General features: G+C 34.9%; 1 protein-coding gene across 1 annotated transcript in view; it reads right to left on the reverse strand.

Moving 5' to 3' along the window:
- ATM (ATM serine/threonine kinase) overlaps window positions 1–19,620 on the reverse strand; it is a 68,579-nt gene that overhangs the window by 17,605 nt on the left and 31,354 nt on the right. Inside the window, exons 31-47 of the mRNA XM_030447811.1 lie at window positions 18,238–18,402; window positions 17,830–17,962; window positions 15,842–15,937; window positions 14,495–14,666; window positions 13,941–14,082; window positions 13,183–13,359; window positions 12,627–12,798; window positions 9,733–9,820; window positions 9,242–9,397; window positions 8,257–8,365; window positions 7,135–7,223; window positions 6,934–7,036; window positions 5,732–5,880; window positions 4,714–4,818; window positions 4,082–4,201; window positions 2,799–3,033; window positions 716–883 (exon numbers count right to left, since the gene is read on the reverse strand). Of these exons, the coding sequence (XP_030303671.1) occupies window positions 716–883; window positions 2,799–3,033; window positions 4,082–4,201; window positions 4,714–4,818; window positions 5,732–5,880; window positions 6,934–7,036; window positions 7,135–7,223; window positions 8,257–8,365; window positions 9,242–9,397; window positions 9,733–9,820; window positions 12,627–12,798; window positions 13,183–13,359; window positions 13,941–14,082; window positions 14,495–14,666; window positions 15,842–15,937; window positions 17,830–17,962; window positions 18,238–18,402 (2,379 nt within the window). The remainder of the gene's footprint in view (window positions 1–715; window positions 884–2,798; window positions 3,034–4,081; window positions 4,202–4,713; window positions 4,819–5,731; window positions 5,881–6,933; window positions 7,037–7,134; window positions 7,224–8,256; window positions 8,366–9,241; window positions 9,398–9,732; window positions 9,821–12,626; window positions 12,799–13,182; window positions 13,360–13,940; window positions 14,083–14,494; window positions 14,667–15,841; window positions 15,938–17,829; window positions 17,963–18,237; window positions 18,403–19,620) is intronic.

The following is a 19,620-nucleotide window of genomic DNA, read 5'->3' on the forward strand; positions in this document are numbered from 1 at the left end:
GACCTTACCACTCTATGGAAAAGAGGCTGTAGCAAGGCAGGGGTCAGTTTCTTCTACCAAGGAACAAGTGCTAGGACAAGAAGAAATGCCCTCAACTTACACTTATCAAACTTTAGCTGTGATATTAGGAAAAAATTTCTTTACCTAAAGGGTTGCCAGGTGCTGGTTGAGTCACCATCCCTGGAGTTATTTAAAAGATGTATAGATGTGGTTCTTAGGGACATGGTTTAGTGATGGACTTGGCAGTGCTAGGCTAAAGGTTGGACTTGATGATATTAAAGGTCTTTTCCAACCTAAATTATTCTGTGATTCTATGTCTAAATAATCCTTCTTGGCTATTACTTTATTTAACTATTGCCAGAAAACAAGATGACACATCTGTGTAACCATTTTGTTAAAAAGAAGTAATTTTTTACCAAGGGAAATCATCTTTGATTTAAAAAAATCTATGTATTTCACACTGCTGGAACTGGAGGTAAAATAATGGATAGGTAATTCTAACATTTGCCACACTTACATCAAAACCTCTTAATAAGATTTCTTAATACATATTTTTTTTGCTTCCAGAAATTCTGAGAGTACAAAACAGATTTAGTAATATTGCAGACAGCTCCCTAATTTTCTTCCAAGGGAAAACTTGAAAGTGGAAAACAGAAAATGGAATAGGTTTTTAAATAATTTTGGTTTGGTAAGTTTACACATTATGAACACATACCTGAAACCAATCTGCATCTAATTTTTTTATCATACTTTTTAGAATACTCAGTGCAAGGCTCTTTTCCTTTTTAGCCCAGAAAACCTGAGCTTCTTCAAGCTGCCATTCGGAAACTCCATGTCCCACTGGATTGTATTGTTTGATCTGAAACATAGCTCTTTCTGGGAGCTGAAATTGAAAAAAACCCAAAACATTATAAACAACTCTTTAAGTCAAATACATGTATCTCACAGCAAGTTTTGCTTTTAAATTCTTTTTTTGTATGTTCTACTTGTGCAGCATATTTTGTCTGTGCAACTGTAAGAATTTATTTCCACAAAATGATGAAGTTACTTTCCTATATACTTGCAGAAAACCCTGATTTTCAAAGAACAGAACTGATTAAACCCCAAAATAAAGTATCAGTGTTTAACATTTTAAATACTCAAAGGCATAAAGTATAGAAATTCTCCAATCAGTACCTGATGAAATAATGGATTTATAACTCTACCCCAGTGATTATTATTACATCCAGGGAGACCACAGAAAAATAATAACAAAAACAGCACCAGCAGGCACTAATTCTGTTGTGTGCCTGCTTTTTTAATCCTCTCACTGGTGAAGTAGCATCCTCACTACTTAATAATCTAGTATCACTATGACAGTACTAGGAATAGACTGTTTTCTCAACAATGTCAAAGATTGAGACTAAAGTATACTTCACATGTTGTTCAACCAGTAGCCAAACCAAGCAAACTTTTAAATAAGCAAGATAATCAAAAAATAAGAATGCCTGTAAGTGACAATCTGAGTTTTCGTACTTCCATTAGTGATCACTGTGATGATGCTGTATGGCACTCTATTCCTTTTCCTGATGGGTGGTAGAGGCACCAAAGAGCAGTGAGCTGCAAAGAGTGCTTCCTCAAAAAATTGCCCCCCACCAGACATTTAGTGTTGTCAACTACTTCTGTGCCAAAAGGAAAGGGTTATCATGCCATGGGCTCAAAGACTGATAAGGCTCAGCAGTATGGGTCAGAAGTATGGTTGCATGTGACCCACAACAGTGAAGAGGCTGGAATGATAGCGTGTTCAGAAACACACTGGCTCAATCTTTCAGAACCTTCTAATCCTCCCCAAATCCTCCCAGTCTTCTTTAACAAAAAAATCAAAGCGAAGAAAACCAAAACAAAACTTTTGTTGAGGCCCTAACAGGACACTCATCACCACAGTGTTAGTGGCTGGGCAGTCATGAGATAAAAAAAATTCTGAAGAAGTAATCATAGAATCACAGAATGGTTCAGACTGGGGCCTGAATCATCCAGATCATCTAACGTTCCCAAACAGTTCTGGAGACACCAAGTCTGCAAATGTATGAAATCAAAACCAGCTGTTCTACTGATTTCATCATTATTCATGAAACAACTTGGAACTTTCCCGAAATTCAAGTTTAATATAATTTCACATATTTGAAGTGTTACACAACTTTCCAGGTTATATATTTAGCTGGAACTAGAACTATCTTGAGCAGTTGTTCTTGAAGAATACTGTTGCTCTGCTTGTTGAGTTACTACTCTGGATGCACTATGCAGAACAAGCCAAGGCTGACTCTGGACATGAAATGCCCTAGCAGCTGCAGAAACCACTGAGAGTGCAAATGCCATTAAGTTATTCACAAAGAGATATTTGCCACTGTGCAAACATTCTTTGAGAGTATAAAACCTTGAAACCAACACTAAATATACAGATGCAATGGAGCTCTTTCTACAGCTTTACTCTGCAACACTACAACTGCATGATGCCAGTGAAAGCTGGCTACATAAAACTGCATCAATATAAACTAATAGAGCTATGAGAGCATTCTTCACCAAAAATTTCATTTTTATATTATCTACCTCAAAGTTGCTTACAGTTAATGAATAAAATTCAGAAACTATGCCCAAAATACAATTCTACATAGTTTGTCTCCAACTAATTGATTAATTCAATAAACTTTACAAATAGAGTTAATCTTTAGTATTGTTAAAAAATTAAGTTCTTCTATAAATTAAAAAAATTAAACATCCTGATCTAACTAAACACACTGATCTTCCCTGGAATTTGTTACCTGTGTATTTTTAGCAGTTCTTGCCAATTTGGAGAACTCCACTAGATGTTTGGTCAGGATGTCCTTGATGCATTCTCGTTTGGTATTTTCATTCTCTCTTTCAAGCAAGATTTCCAAAATTACAGTGCGCAGAGCCATGACAGGTTCCTGGAAACGGAAGTCACTGTCCTTGAGAAGCTGGGACTGTCTCTGCCATTTCAAATAAGTATCATTCAGTTGTTGAGTAGTAAAAGATCTGCAATTATTACCAGAAGAGAAAAGACCTGTTATTAATTCTGGCTAATTGCAGTGAAATGCAAGACAAAGGTAAACTACTGAGGTAGTTAACTAACTACAGTTCAAAATAAGAAACAGTCCATAAAACCCTACTATGATTAATATGGAGAATAAACCAGCAGGCTTCCAGTTCTAACAAACATGAAGATCAAGAGATTAACATTTGGAAGGTGAACAACTCCATTACAGGCATCCTTCAGTAAGCATCAAAAACTTATGATGATGTCCATCAGCAAAGATAATCATATTCAAACACAGAGCTACTTAAAGAATTAGAAACCAAGATTTTTATCTTATAACATAGGTTGTACATGGATTAATATAAGGCTAAGTTCCAAACTGTGACACTGAATCTGTGTAAGTTGTCAATAAATGTATTATTCTCTTAGGTATCTTGTTACCTGCAAATAGCAATGGTTCAATGAGGTCCTGAAGATGCTAAATGACCATAGGATGACTATAAGCTACCAAACTAATACAACTATAGAAGAAAAAAAATTAGTGTTAAAAAAAATCAGGAATAAATACCTTTCTATGATTAAAAAGCAATATCAAGGATTCAGGTAGAATATTGATGGTAACAGTAGTCCATGAAGAAAGTGATTGAAACTGAAATAACTTTGAAAAGATCTATGAGTATCACCAAAGTAATGGAAAATTTTAGAAAGGAAACTATAAGATGATGAATCACTTATTTTGGTAAAGACTAGAAGATAGGACTGCTACCTTGGAGTATTCCATGGAACTCAAAACAAAGGAAAGAAAACACTTCTTTAAAATGCAATACTGGCATACCAAGTAACTAAAATAAGATCATGAATAAATACAGTCTGGAAATAAACACAACCTAGATTTGTCTTCACAGAGCAAACTATAATCCATGTAACTTTTAAGATGAAGTTTGAGATATTCATGAATAAATTTTGTTATTTTACTTCTGTGCTAGACTTGGTCTTCAAAAACTGTGTCAAATGAGAAAGGAATATGAAACAAGGCTAAAAAAGTACCTTGAGAACAGCAGACCTATATTTTCCAGCTCTCCAATTAGCTGCAGTCTGCAAAGAGTTGGATATAATGAATAAACAGACTCAAGACTGCCTTTGCACAGCTCTTCCACTTCATTTGCTCTATGGATTCAACAGAGAAACAGTAAATTATTTTTTTTTAATAGCCACAAGTAATTCCAAATATCCATAAGACAATTTCCATACAGTGAAGAGAATTTAAACAGCAAAACTAATAAGTTAGGAGTTATTTTGCATTACCATTACAATTTAAAAAAAAATTAAATTTTTCAATAACTGAAAACACGGTAGGCAAGTATTAACTCCAAAGCTTATGTGATAGCTTAGCTAAAGAAAACAAGTCAGCATTCAAATCCATACAAGAGGACTGCAAAATAAGGAACGTGTACTACAGGAAATGTATCTTCAATTAGCACACAAACTGTATCCGCACAAAAACCTCAAATTTAAGTTAAAAAACTCAGAGATGAAGTTGCAGTCCAAAAGCATTAGTTTTATTCTATATATGAGTCTTTACTCAAGCCCATAAAACCCCAGCATAGTGACCTGTGACAACACACACACACACACTCTCCATTTCTCTCTCTAACAGTAAACTATTTCCATGCTGGTACCTGGCATCTTTAAGACTGTCATAGAAAGCAGAGAATTCCTTATCCCGCAAAGACTGAAGAGCATCATACAATGATTCGTGGTACCCTGGTCTCACTGTCTCATCTCTTAAAAGTAAAACAAAAAGCAACAAAAAGAAAATTACATTTCTCTACAAATAAGTCAATTTTATCTTTATTACAAATATTTTTAGCAGCGTATTTTCTGAAGTTGGATGGATGCTTGTTTTGGGTGATGAAAAATAATGCAATCCTCTAAATCTTAAGTTAGCATTCTATAAATTCAAGTTATTCTTCTAGAACATCAAAAACAGTAGCTTTCAAAATGCTTAAAATATAGGGAGTATGTTCACATTTGCATCAAAAACATGACACAAAACTGCACAATAGAAATTTCTCATAGTATTATGCTGAAAGATATACATTGCTGTATGTATACAACTTCAGCTCAGAATCAGTTTTTCACATTTAACTTCAGAAATATTTTTGAAAAGGAAAATCTGTTCCATATTCCTCCTAAAATGTGCAATGATGCAGCTGTATTAGAAAGGAACAGAGTTCTCATTATATCCTGGCCAGTCACATGAAGCAAACAATACCAGGCATCCCACGTTACTCAAGGGAGGAGATTACTGCTTAGGAGGGAGCAGCCAGGAGTTAATACTGGTGTGAGTTTACTCAGGTCTTGAGACCTTCTTGTGGCTTACCGAGCAGTATTTTCCCCCTTTGCTTATAAATTAAATGTCAAAAACTATCTATCCCTCATACATACTTAAGACACATCTACTACCTGAGGCAAAAACAAAAGGAAAATTTCAGTTTATAGAGTGAGCAATCAAAAATCAAGAATCAACTGTGTACAACTTCCCAGGAAAACAAAAAGTGATGTGCTTACAAAACAGACAGGTCTAATTGAAAAAGACTGATTTTCAGTTCAGCTAAGACAAATGAGGTGACCTTTTTGCTTGGAACTGAAAGCACTGCCTTTCACCTAACAGAACTAGTAAAGAAGTCAGTTTACTTGACAGAAGAGATGTGGCCCCACTGCATATTCCTCCACGCTGCCTGGTAGCGTATTTCCTGTAGTTCTGCACACCACTCAGTGTTTTCATGTTCCAGTCCTTTTAAGTACGTGGAAAGAGTGTGGCAAAGCCCAAAATTCTGCAAAGCCTGGAATTAAGAAAATTACCAAAAGTTGTTTTTTTGTCCTTTAATAAACTGAACTGTTTTTTTAAAAGGCTTTGCTTTACCTTTGGAAAAAAAAAAACAACAAAAAAAAACCCCAAACCTTTGCAGACAAGGCAGAGCCATTAAGTATTTCTAAAATCCAAACTATAAAAGTTGAAAATGTTTTAATAAGACTACCGATCACACTACTGACAACTGCAACTCCACAAAACCAGTTTAATTACTACTGTGGCTGGCATTCTTTGAAATAAATTTCCATGTTGTGTTTTAAATGAACTGCTTGCTCACACTGCTTCATTCCATCATTCCTGAGTGGTAAGCCAAAAGTGGTTTTCCTTCTTAATGTATTCCTGATGGGGATTTGAAAAGTTTCATACAACTGCTACCTGCTTGAAGACATAATGCCTTTATAATTGTGACCACTGATTCAGCTTATGTGTGCTGCCATTATGAAGGAGAAAAGCAACATATTTTTAAGGGATCAAAATAAGGCAACATCACTTCCATTTATTTTTTTTATTAGAAATACAAAGGTTTCAGCAAGATAGTTGCCATAATGGAGATGTTTAAAGAATGTGATGGCAAAAATAACCAATTACCTTACTTTTTATATCCTGTCACTTAAGAAGCCAGACAAATTCTGCAGAAAATTAAATATATTTTAATATATACTTTATTTGCATATACTTAATATATTTTGTTTATATATTGTATATTTATAATTTTTACATATTTATAGATTTAAACATATAATTTAATGTTTAATGTATTTTAAAATATATTGAAATACTTTATAAAATTCATTACCCAACTTAGGGCTGATGGGTAAGTGACAAGAGGACTAGAAAGCTTAATGTTTTAAGGACAAATACTAAGTTGTCTTATATTATACAGTTTGGATGCCTATGACATTGGGCTGTACTTGATGCCCAAGGGATCTCTTAGTCCTAAAACAATTTTGCGTTTTCTACAAATGATTCTCAATACAATGGATATAAATTCCTCCATTCTTTTCCTCCTATAAAATAAAATTACCTCTATTATTCCTGCCTGGCGAGTAGATGGAGAGAGGCTTGCTTCAAGGTCATAGGTTACTAGGGCTTTCTCCCATACTGCTTCATGCTCATACGTTCTTATCCTGTTGTAAGTCGGAATGAGAAGTTTTCTCATTTAAGTTCTCTATTAATAACTGAAAGCAATGACTTAAAAGAACATAAGACTTTTAATAAAGTATACCTTGCTAATGGCTGTAACATTCTTCCTCCACCACAGCCATAGAGACTGTCAGGTTCTCCAATGCTTCTATATATGTCCATGAGAAGGTCCTAGAACATGCACCATAAAATGAAGAATCACTGCCTCCTATAGAACCAGTTCAAGTGAATTTTATACATACCATGCAAATTTGTATTAATACAAGTCCTTCCATGTAACATTCTGTTATCACTGCTTAATTTTCCTTTATTATAGAATTATAGAATGTTGGGGGAAAGGGGTTGGAAGGGACCTCTAGAGAGCATCTAGTCCATGCCCCCTGACAAAGCAGGATAACCTAGGGCAGGCCACACAAGAATGCATCCAGGTGGGTTTTGAAAGTCTCCAGAGAAGAAGACTCCACAACCTCTCTGCTGACAGTGCTGTGACAGCCTGTGACAGTGCTGTCACTCCCACAGTGAAGAAGTTTCTCCTCATGTTGAGGTAGAACTTCCTATGTTCTAGCTTTAACCTTAAACTGCTTTTACACAGTATCTGAGCTTGCTATTATCACAGGAAAAAAGTTTTGTAGTTTACCTGTTCAGTACTACCTAACTTCACTACTAAACTAACTAGCACAGGGCCTTAGGTGGTACTAGTTGAAAAGTGCCAGGCAGTAGTACTGATTGAGCATCACACATGCATTTGAAAGATGCAAGCACAGTTCTGGAATAATGAACTACTGAAAAAAGTCATTTAGACAAGGCAATTGCATCAGATTTTATGTATCAAATAAACATGTAGGAGGTAATACTAGTTAAGATTTTGTTTATTACAATTTGCTGCACCACTTGCTGATTCATAATTAATGTATCTCTCTGACAAAACAAAATGAAAAATATCTGGCTGATTACCACCTTGAGGTCAGCTCTTTTGGTGAACAAAGTCTGCTTTTCTGTGATTTAATATTTACCAGTTAACTAGTGTTTCAAGTGAACAAATGCTCACTTAACTTGTCCACCAAGTCCACTGAGTTAGAATTAGAGCATGAGAACTTTCAAACACAGTTTTTCATATCCAATCATATCTGGCTTCAGTTCAGATGGAACTGTAGCTATATGAGAAGGTTTGCCTTCAGACTATGAAGCACAGGCATGTATGTACCTGTAGACTTATGCCAGTTTCTTCTTTGCTTTTTTCATCCAAAATAGTAAGAGTTGTTCTTTGACTTTCTTCTTCAAATGTCAAACTCTTAGCTGATTTAAAAGATGACCTGAAAGAAATGTTTCAAGTGGTAAAGCTAAATGACATTTCATACAAAGAACTAAAGAAATTCTGAAAGAATAGTGAAGAAGTATGGGCCACCAACACAAAATACAAGTCCAAGCCAGTCATACCCTCAGGTTATTCAAAATGGCTCTATACCAGAACGACAAAGTGACTGAACTAAGAATACCAACATCAAGAGATTTTGATATAAAGGTGGTTTTTCAGAGAAAAAAACCCCACCTTGTAATGTCTAATCTTTTATTAAATCAAATTGCTTCTGTGAATGCCTGAAGAAAGAATGCTCTCTTCTAGGAAAGAATAAAAGCAACTACATTACATATATGCTTACAGCCATACTTTTGTTATATATTCACATAGAGCTATTTATTGACAAAATGAAGTTATTAAATGATCTTGCTAACTGTACTAAAAAAAAAATAATTGTTCATTATAGAAAAAACTCGTAGAAGGATAATTCAGCTCTGCTTACACAATTCAGGTCATCATTCTGTGATTTCTTTCTCCCCTTGATTCACTTCTGGCTGTATTTTAACCACTAGCATGTTATTAATTAGAAGCAATACTACCTGCAAAGTATTCAACTGAAAAAGTGGGATTCAATACATCTTATTATTCAGAAGCATTAGCTTTAGTAAATTATTCCAGAACACACACTACAAAAAAACCTTCCTGGTTAGAAGTAAAAGTAACACTATGTTGAATGTGTCACAGCTAGCAAACTAGCAAGTTTGAGATAAAAATCAAGAACTGGTGGAAATGCACATACCTAAGGAATTTTTGACTTTTCACATAACAAAACACAGCAGGATACACAAACATGATCCATTTTACCAGAAACAGCATTCTTTAAGCCTTGTACCTTTCTTGTTGTTTGTCTTTATTTATCTTGTCTGCGTAGATTTCTGCATAGAGCAAGGCTGTGAAGTGAGCAGCACAAGACTGTGCTCCAATAGCAACCTCAAGATAATTCAGATCTAGCCAGAAGCTGTCATCAAAAACTGTACCTGAAACAGATCTGATTAAATGAAGACTTTAATGTGACTGTAACAAACCTCTCTAACATCAAACAAAATAAATCCAATCTAATTATAAAGTCTTCCAAAAGCTAATTTTATCTTGCTTTAACCCCAAATCACACCACAAGAAATTTACCAGACAAAAAAAGTCTGTAAAACTCCTTCAGCATTATTAAAACCCTTAAGGCTAGCCTTATAATTTCATAACAAATACAAGGCCACTACTCTGTCTTCGTTCTTTTAACTGACATGTTCTCTACCACATCTTCCTTAATCTAGAATAGTCATAATTACATTAAAGCAACACTATGGAAAGCTGTATAATATAATTCACCTTTTTTGTCTTCTTAAGTAGTCAACAACAGCAAGCATGGCTCGTCGAGATACTTTATCCAAACTTCTAAAATTATGGGTTTCTTGGTCTGAGATGTAATTTCAAACAAAAGAATACAGTGAACATTGTCATAATATATCCATTTACAAAACAAAAATGTTTATTTTGTACTTAAGAAAACAATACAAAACCTCCTTGCTTGGCATTTCCAAAATTAAACTAATAGTTTTTCACCAAATTAATTTCTCCTTTTTATATGAGGTTAGTGACATCAGAGTTTAAACAATCATTTATCAAAATCTCTTTTCATTAATAATTTGTGGATTCTATTTTTTCTTACAGAATTCAGAGATGATCCAACATCACTGCTCCATTAACAGATGTCTTCCTTTTACCTTGAGACATATAAGGTTATTCCAAAGCCACAGAAATACTTAGTAGTATTTTATTGTAAATTTTACAGAACGCATACGCTTATAGAAAAAACACTATCTCCCACAAACAGACACATACTTTTAAAGAATTTCTTTTTCCATGCCTTCCTTCTGGATTTAAAAAAAAAATCAGATGGCTATAGGCTATGTCCTGGTCATTGGGTTAATATTTTTTTCATTTTTCTCGATATTTTTAATTTCTAAATTACAAGAAACAAGATATAGGGAATACACAAAGAAATACACAAAGGTTTGATTACTACTACACTACAGTAAGATTCAGACCATGAAATTTCCCCTAGTGACAGCAAGAGCCACATGAATAAAAAGAAGTATCTGTGCATTTTGTGTGTTCCAACAAACAGAAATGAGCAGTGCTTACTTTCCTCCGCCCTTATGAAAAGCCCCTACAGAAAGAACACCAACTCCTTTGTAAGTCATCTTTAACATGTTTAACTTTCAAAAGACAAAGTGTGGACATCTGACTCTCAGTTCCTAACACTTCCATGACATTTTGCTCTCCAGATCCATCCCTATGTACTGCACTACTTGTAAACGTCGCACCGTGTCTCGCAGGCTGGACCCATTCTGTAAGCACTGCAGAGTCAATGCCACAGAGATTGCTTCTTCCTCTTGCATAATTTGATTAGATGAATCATTGAAAATTTCTGAATGAATTATATTTGGGTACCAGAAAGGATTAATGAGTCAGGGGAAGAAGAAGGGACTGGCCAAGGAAACTGGAAGAAATTTTCCTTCAGGCTTTGTTGATCAAATGACTGAAGTGGTAACTATAAGCTGTCAGTATGGCTTCATTCTCACTTGCTAACAAGATGCAGACAGAAGAAGTTAGCAGAAGCTAACAAGAACAGACAGAAAATGAGAATGGCATCAGACAGAAATTCTAAATTCTAAGGTGAAAAAGTGGAGCACAGATTTTGAATGTAAAAATCATGTCTTCTGCAAAATGACATATGATGTCTCTTATGCAAACTGATACACTGTTGATTCTGGCCAGACTGACATGCACTAAATATTCTTAATTTTTAGTTTGGTGGATCAAGCAGTTGTCAATTTATGATTAGGTTTGGTTCCTCAGGCAGGTTAGTGATTGGAGGTTTGGTTCCTCAGGCAGAGCAGTGATTACCATTGTGTTCCCACACTGATGCTTTAAATTGCAAGAACAATTGCCAATTCCTAGAACATGCATGCCAAAATGGATAAACAGGAAGACTGCTCAGAAGCACTCAGCTCTCTCCTGTTTAAATCTTTGGATCCTGATGGACTAGAATGAATTTTATCTAGGTTTTCTAAAAAGATTTTTCTCCTTGTTTTGATATTAATTGATTATTTTGGGTTACTCTGTACCTCTCAGCACAAATTAGTGAAAAGGTTTCCCCCGTTCTTAAAGGAAGGAAATAGGAAATTGCTAATCCTTTTCTATCTTGAAATTGGGACAATAATAAAAATATCTGGATTGTGGGAATAGTTTGTTAACTTGACTTAAAAAATGTGAAAGAATACTACTCTAGTCTTCCTGACCAAGCTAGCCAGAAACTGTAAGAAGTACTTTAAAATATCCCTGGTATCATTCATCTTATTTGCACCACACTTAGTATAAATTGCAATACTTAGGGTTCCTTTACCTCTCTGACAACCTGCAGCTTGCATGACTTGCCTATAAAGACATTGTACAGACTCTTCCTTTGGTGACTGAAGGAAGTTTGGAGATATAGCAGAATAGCTACTGCACAAAAAATATTAACCTGAAGTTACTGAATTTGTGTTAAGGGATGTACACAAAAGAAATACATTATTTCAGCTTCTGTAAATGAACACGTGTAACATTCTGATAGTCTAACAAAGAAGTTATTTTTACACAGATTTGTGCAGTCCAATTGGAAAGGACACCAGTCAGCTTGATTAGAAGGTGCTTTCTTTTTAATGGAACTCATGAATACTCAGCTGCAGTTCTTTTGGTTAAAACTACTTTTCATTCTGGTGGAACTGAACAGGTCTTTTGAGTGACAGGGAGACACATTAGGCAGAAGCTAAAGCAAGAGTAGTCTTTCTTACAAGAGAAAAAATAAGGTGAAAAATGTTTTTAATCAATCTTGTTTGAGTAACAGAGCAACTGAACTGCCAATTAGTCATTCTAAGGGACAATCCAAGACTTGGTTCTGCAGCACACAACATTAGATCACATTTAAAGTCATTAAATAAACATGATCCAGTTGTGAATAAGGAAAGAAGGTATGCAAAACAACATAAAAAATACTTAGGTGCTGCCAATGAACAGCTTCAAAATCACAAATATCTCCACCGAAAAAGATCAAAGAGTTGGACAGTAGCTTCTAAAATTCTGTCTGCCTGCAAGTGTGCATCACATGTTTGATATCAGAAGATCATTTTTTCAGGATCAAAATCCCTCTTTCAGCTCAAACAAAAAAATGTCATTACCTGAATCAGAATTTGGAGGTGTAGTAGATCTAGATGTGGCAAACCTGCAACAGGCTGTAAAAAACTTCTGGATATGAACTGACAGAAGATTTCGCCAAGATTCATCTGAGTCATGAAGAAGGATATCATGGATCAGGTATGGAAGCAAAGCCTGACACAAGTCTGTTTTCACCTAGAAAACAATCATGCACAACAGCTGCTAAGAAAAACAACCAGAAACCTTTCTTTTTCAGGTTACGACCAAACTAACAACTACTCAAACACAATGTCTGAGAAAGAACATATAATATGTAAAACGTAAACCTCTCAATAAGGCTATGCTGGAATTTGGTTAAAGTAGTCATTTAAAGTTCATATATGTTTACAATTATCTGTCAAATCTTGTACTTCATAAATATGGGTATCTGCAATAACTGACCATGAAGCAGTGGAAATACTGTTAAAAAAAGTAGTAACCCAAAAGGAGAAATTATTATTTGGTATCAAGACAAGTAATCATGTATTTTTGTGCATGACAAAGCAGACACATATACAGATACATACATGTACAACTTACCTCACACAGAGGCTTCATTAACTGGAGAACTTCATTTTGAACACCTCCACTGTCCAGTATTGAACTAGTAAGGCACTTGATCCAGGTCTCATGACTTTCTCCCAGAGGAATCCACAAGTTTGTGTTATCCAAAGTTTCTACAGGAGCCTCCATATCATTAGCAGGTACTGTAAAAAACTGGAAGGAAATTGTATATATTGCATATGAAAACAAATTCTGTGCCATACTGCAATTTGCACAGATTAAAGCATATTAAATATTAACTGTGCTTCTATTGATTGACAGTATTAGTTTTGTTAATGTAGAGGTATAGTTTTCCAAGGAAATCTGAAAGTAAATAAAATTTTACACATAGCATCAACAAGATCTCATTAGACATTACATTTAGGTTACAAATCCAAAGTCTGAAAATTATGGTTAATTATGCACTGTTTTCCTGACCTACAGAGTTTTTGCATCAAATGACACTGGAATCCAGAGAAAGAATGTATATGAATACTGAGTAGGTAAACAACAACTGTCTATAATGAAAGGACACATTACTGATATCGAATGAGTGAAGAAGCTGTAAGTGCTAAAAGAAGAGAGGAGAAACATTTACAAAATTGTATTTGCAATAAGACTGACTAGAAGTCCAAATTTTGCATTCCTTAAAGCCTATCTCAAAAATATCTTCAAATTTACTTTTTAAAAAATATGTATTTTTATGTTTGTTCTACCCCATATGCTATATAAGTAAGGTATATCAGAAGAAGTACCTTTTTCCTAGACATTCTGAAAGGCTGTAGATAGCTTAACATGGGATCAACTTTATTGTTATAAACTTCCCAAAATTCACTGCCAGACTTGGTGGCTAATATGTTTTTCAAACAGGAAACTGCAGCAGCTCTAACATCAATACTGAAAGAAGAACATTAAAAATGTCATTGTTATTAATTTCATTCAGCTATTTTGAAAATAACTTTCATAAACATAACAACATGTACATCAAATCAGGAATTTTGGACTAGGATACACCATTGCATATTTTCTTATAAAGCAAAGCCTCAGCACCTACTCCACAGTACTGCCACCCTCCACTGCACAGAGGGGTCCCTGGCTGCCAGAGTCCAACTAGAGAATTTCTAGGAAACATCTATGATTGACTAGATTAAAAGATCCAAGCCTTGAAAGAAGCACATAGTTGGACATTAACTGGTGTTACTGCCACTACCAGAGTGCTACTCTGAGATGATATGAACAACATACAACTTGATGGCTCCTATTAAGCTTTTCAACAAATAAATTAAATTAATTAATTAAGTATACTCACCAATTATCCGTTAAAGCAGTATTTATGTGTGTTAACATTATGAAGACCCACTGAAGTTTTCTATCCTCAAATAAGTCCGCTGCTTTAGAATCCAGTGCATTTTCAGCATGCTGAAGAGCTATGGTAGAGAAATCCATAGGACCTATTTCTCCCAAGCAGCTTCCAACAGCCTCTGCAAATGCAGGTAATCTTACAGTCTTATGCACACTAAAACAAGGTCTCACCCTAAAAAGTTGCAACCAACATAAACTACTTTTATAATTTAGGCTATAATGGAGAAAAAAAGCTGTGGTCATTTATAAATAATTACATGAAGAGTTTTATTAAAATTACAAGTATATAAGTCTTAGAGCTTAAGACTCATAATATACCAACTCAGTTTCCTAGGAGTGCCTATAACTCTGGATTTTGAATTTTGAATCAGATATGGATTTTATTTCTGCTGAAACAGGTAAGTGCAGAAGGTCACAATTACAGCCACTAAAAGACACTCCTTTTCATTCCTTTAGGGTATGACAAACATAAGCAGTAGGCTGTGAACACAAACAGTGGCCTGTAAATTCAGTAAGAATTAACCTATACTACAGATAAAATGATGTATTAGTATGCTCCTCCTTTGCTTTCCAGACAGAATGTTTTTTTTAAAAAATACATGACTACACAGAAAAACAAAATAAAATTGACCTTGAAAATTGTTTTTCAACAAGGCCGAAACTTACAGCTTGCAGATGTGGTGAAGAATAATACTGAAGTCAATATGAGTTTCAATTGCTCAGCATTTGTAATTACATTTTATTAGCCTTTTAGACAAAAAAAAATACATTAAGGCAAATGTTCTCATTACTTGTGTTCCTGTCCACTTCAGATATCTAATTTCAGTAAACATACCTTTATGGCAGTGTGCCCCACCTGAGGAAAAGGGGATTTGGATTTTAGCTTTGGTGCTTTGGATCAAACATTAATAAGGTGCTCGATGTAAATGGTGACAATAATTGTAATAGTACAGAAGAGGTTTTATGATGGAGAACAACTATTTTTATTTACACTAAGACACATTTTCAAATACACAGGCAACTCCTCTTCAATTTTTCTTCATATTTTTCAGTCTCAAAGTGACCCATGTAAGAGATGACTCGTTATTGAGTACACAACAGACCAAGATAACAATTAGTTAGTCAAAGCTGCAGCATACAGTGATGAAGAGATATGGCCTATTTTAACAGTCCTGACAGACACCTCTGCCAGCTAATGTGAAATAGCAGTGGGAAGCAACACTGAGAACAGCCATGGTTTCAAGCTGGGATTAGCAGTGCCATCCCTAGGGTGCCTGTGGGACCAACTACTCACCCAGCACATCTTTTCCACCTGTATGGTTAACTGCCATCTTGCACAGCTGCAGCAAGCTCACCACCAGTTTCAGTACTACAGAATCTTCTGGCTTTTCTGTCATTCAGAAAGAAAAGTAAATGCCCAGAATGTCATTGTGTATTTCTAATGTCAATATATTAGAAGAAAACACTGCTTCAGTTTCTTTTATCTACAAATGCCAACATGCATTAGTAATGCTGATGCAAGTTAGGATTAAGCAGTACATGTAAAAACTATTAGTTTTTCTTATCATGTCTTGAAAATATTTCTATGCATTTGACTATACCAAAGGATCCCCCAAAACAGAATACACAAATGCTATTATTTTCAGTGTTTTGAAGTAGAAATTGTAATTAGATACAATAAATATTAGCATAAGTTACTCTAAGCACATTATTTTAAACAGTGAAGTCATGTCTGACTCCACTGACAGCACTTAGGCTAATACCATCATCCTGTTCTAAATAAAAATCAAAAGAATAACCGAAAATATGGTTTTCTGCCAGGAATTTCATTGAATTTTACTAGCTTTCCGTTTCCTAATTTATTTCACCAAATTATAACATCTTTAGATGGATATTTCACTACATATTTACTGCCTGTCTGAGGTCTTTTTTTAAACTATGCATTCTAAACAAAATAGTTTTGGTGTTTCCACAAACAAGCTATAGGAAAAAATATGATGATCTATAAAACCAATAAAAGCAGTATCTTTTAAAATAAATAATTAAAAAAAAACCACCCCACAATAACACGAACAAGAAAACCCTGCTGCCCTGTTGAGTGGAATGGAAACCTGGAACTAAGTTGACATTATATAAAATGAATACACATGTGGCCAAACTGCAGTACTAGTAGTTATTTCCTGAACGTTATCTTTCAGCATCTCTAACTCTTTTTAAGGTCCATTATGCTTCTGAACTTCACAGTAAGCGGCAGTGAGTTCCATTGTGTATATTTTTTGTTGGACAAAACAATGGTGGTTTCTCTTGCATAACTGGTGCCAGATAATTTAATTTGGTTTCATACTGTGATAAAAATGTTAAGTGCTCACTACTGAGCTTCACCATACTGATGTAGGAACATCAATTCCTGCAATTCTGTATTTCTATTCAATTGCTTCTCCAAGCTCAGAAGACTCTCCTCTGATAGAAGTTGTTCCACATGAACTTGTTGCTCTTTCACCAATTCTCTTCCCAAGATTAAAACTGTAAATGACAGTCAAGATGTGGGGACATAATGCATCTATGCCATGACTTCTCAACAGACTAATATTCTTTCCCAAATTTTTCATTGTGCTCATTTAAAATTAATTAAATCAGCTCTTTTTATCTCCCTGTTGTGTACACAAGCTGATGAAGACTTTATTTAGAAGAGAAAAGTAAAATGGTCAGGCCCAAGCATCTGCAAACCAAACTGGATGGAATTTGGTCTGATAAAACAGAATGCTGGGATTTGGCAAGGTTCAACAAAATTAAATCCTACCATTTGAAAACTTCTGTAACCTTTACTTTCCAACATCCTACACCTTTGATAAACTTCAGCTTTATTGCATTTAAAAGAGTGGGTAGATTCAAATACAAGAAAGCCCATTAAGCAGCCATAGAGCAATATACTCATACATTTTCCTGGTCATTCGCAATCATGTGTCCCATGCCAAAAGCTCAGGGGGCATTTCATTCTCTCTGCCACATAAGACCTCATATAATATTTATAATACACTTTGCTAAAGATATTTTACGTTTTGAATGAATAATAAATGCCATTCTACTCTGCATGCTAAATTACAATGTGACATTGTTAAACATACAACCCCCTCTACACCTCCCCCAGAAAAACCAACAACCAAAACCAACAAAACAAAGACACAATATGAAACATTCAATGTCAAATTAGAAGAGGGTTGCATCAATTAACACTGAAAACAAAATACAAAGGAAATAATCTATGTAATCAGACGTTTGTACCCTGTAAATTCTTCAGGAGATCCTTCATCTGATCTTTATATTGTTCCAACTGTTTGCGTAAATCATACAGTCCTTCAAGTCGTGTTAAGGGCAGTGAATCACAAACACCAACTGAGAGAAAGTGATTAATTTCCTGCAAAAACACATTTTGCAATAAGCACATATAGCATACAAATAAAGGTTTCAAGTAAAGCAATGGCTCTCAGAAGTCCCCAATGTGGAGATTATTAGATACAAAATAAGAATGGAGACCTATAAATATCTCAGTCACTGAAACTTGCAAAAAAAGAATCCACATGTCCAATTTAAATCTTTCTTGACTATACATAGAGCTCAAAAATCAGGGGTTTTTTTTGAAAGTTTGCATTACAAAAAACTATGCCAAGTGATACTCTAAAATGTAATTACCTCCAAAAGAGAGTATGCTCCTTTACTGTATTTAATTTTCTGTTGAGTTGCTCTCAAGTCTTTAAAAGCAGGATATTCAGGAAAAGGATCTAAGCATTTGATTGCTTGGTACAGATTTTCATTATCTTTATTATCTATCACCAGATACTTCAACAAGCCTAGGACCTGAAAAGAAAAAGCAAATGATAAACAAAAAAAAGACACTGCTGAGCCACATTTCTTATTCAGGTTATAAAGTTTGTATTTGTCCAGTTCCATCAAACTGAGAACTCTATTAAAAATGGTAAAGATAATTTATTTTCTCCATTAAAAATTACAAAATGTTTGGAGACTTGGGGAAATCATATTTATTCTAAAATGGTGAGGTGTTTTTGCTACTTCCCCTCCCAAACACACAAAGGTTTCATTACCACAGCCTGTAGTTTTACCTTGAATTTTTATAAAGCAGACTTCAAATAACAGCCAATACAATCATTAAATATTGTCAGTAATTTCGCAACACACTTCCCTGAAGGAGTATGAGATTTCACATTTCATATCAATTCCAATTCAAAGAAATTTCTGCCCTTCCCACTTTGTTTCTGTGCAGTTGTGCCATAACATGTTGCCTTAGCACTTGTGCACATACAGCTGTTTCCACAGCCATAAATGTGATCATGATCATTAAGCTGGGAAAAGGTTTGTGAGGTTACTTTCAGCTGGATCAGCACAGCTCTCCAGCTGAAGTGGAAGTACAAGAAGTGCACTGTAGGGCTGCACTGCAGCCTCAGAGGTGCATATTGTATCACAGGATCAGATTAAGGCAGAAGGCAACCCTGACAACTGAGGTGGAACAGACACTCTCCTGACCTTCAGCTACTAATTATAGGTCTCTGCATCTAAGTATATTTTTCCACCCTCAGCAGAATGCAGATACAAGTCATCACCAGAAGAAAAACAAGGCTTGTCACACAACAGAAACCACTTAATTTCCCTTTTAAGGTTTAATTGCTACATTTTTATTGATAATTTCTGAAATAAGTAACTGAACTACTGAAATCTGTTCTTTGCACATACTTCCTCTTTGTCTTCTGGATACCTTCCCCTTCCAAAGGTCTGTGAAGTCATCAAGCAGGTAACCGCTTTACTATTCCATGTGCTTTTACTGACTAGATTGCCACCACCAGTAGTTTAGCAATGTCTACTCTTTCTACTTCTTCCTTAAGGGCTACCAATGATTTCTTGCCTCTACTCAACTAAGGTAACAATTTTTATGAAACTTACTCCAAGGGTTTTAAACATCTTCTGCTTTTGCTGAAAAAGGTGCATATATAGACACAGAAGAAGACATTACAACAGCATAAAGCTCTTTAAGAAATCTGATTTTTTATAGACTAAATAGAG

The sequence above is a fragment of the Calypte anna genome, chromosome 1 (assembly GCF_003957555.1).
Source record: "Calypte anna isolate BGI_N300 chromosome 1, bCalAnn1_v1.p, whole genome shotgun sequence".
In the NCBI taxonomy this organism is placed as follows: Eukaryota; Metazoa; Chordata; class Aves; order Apodiformes; family Trochilidae; genus Calypte; species Calypte anna.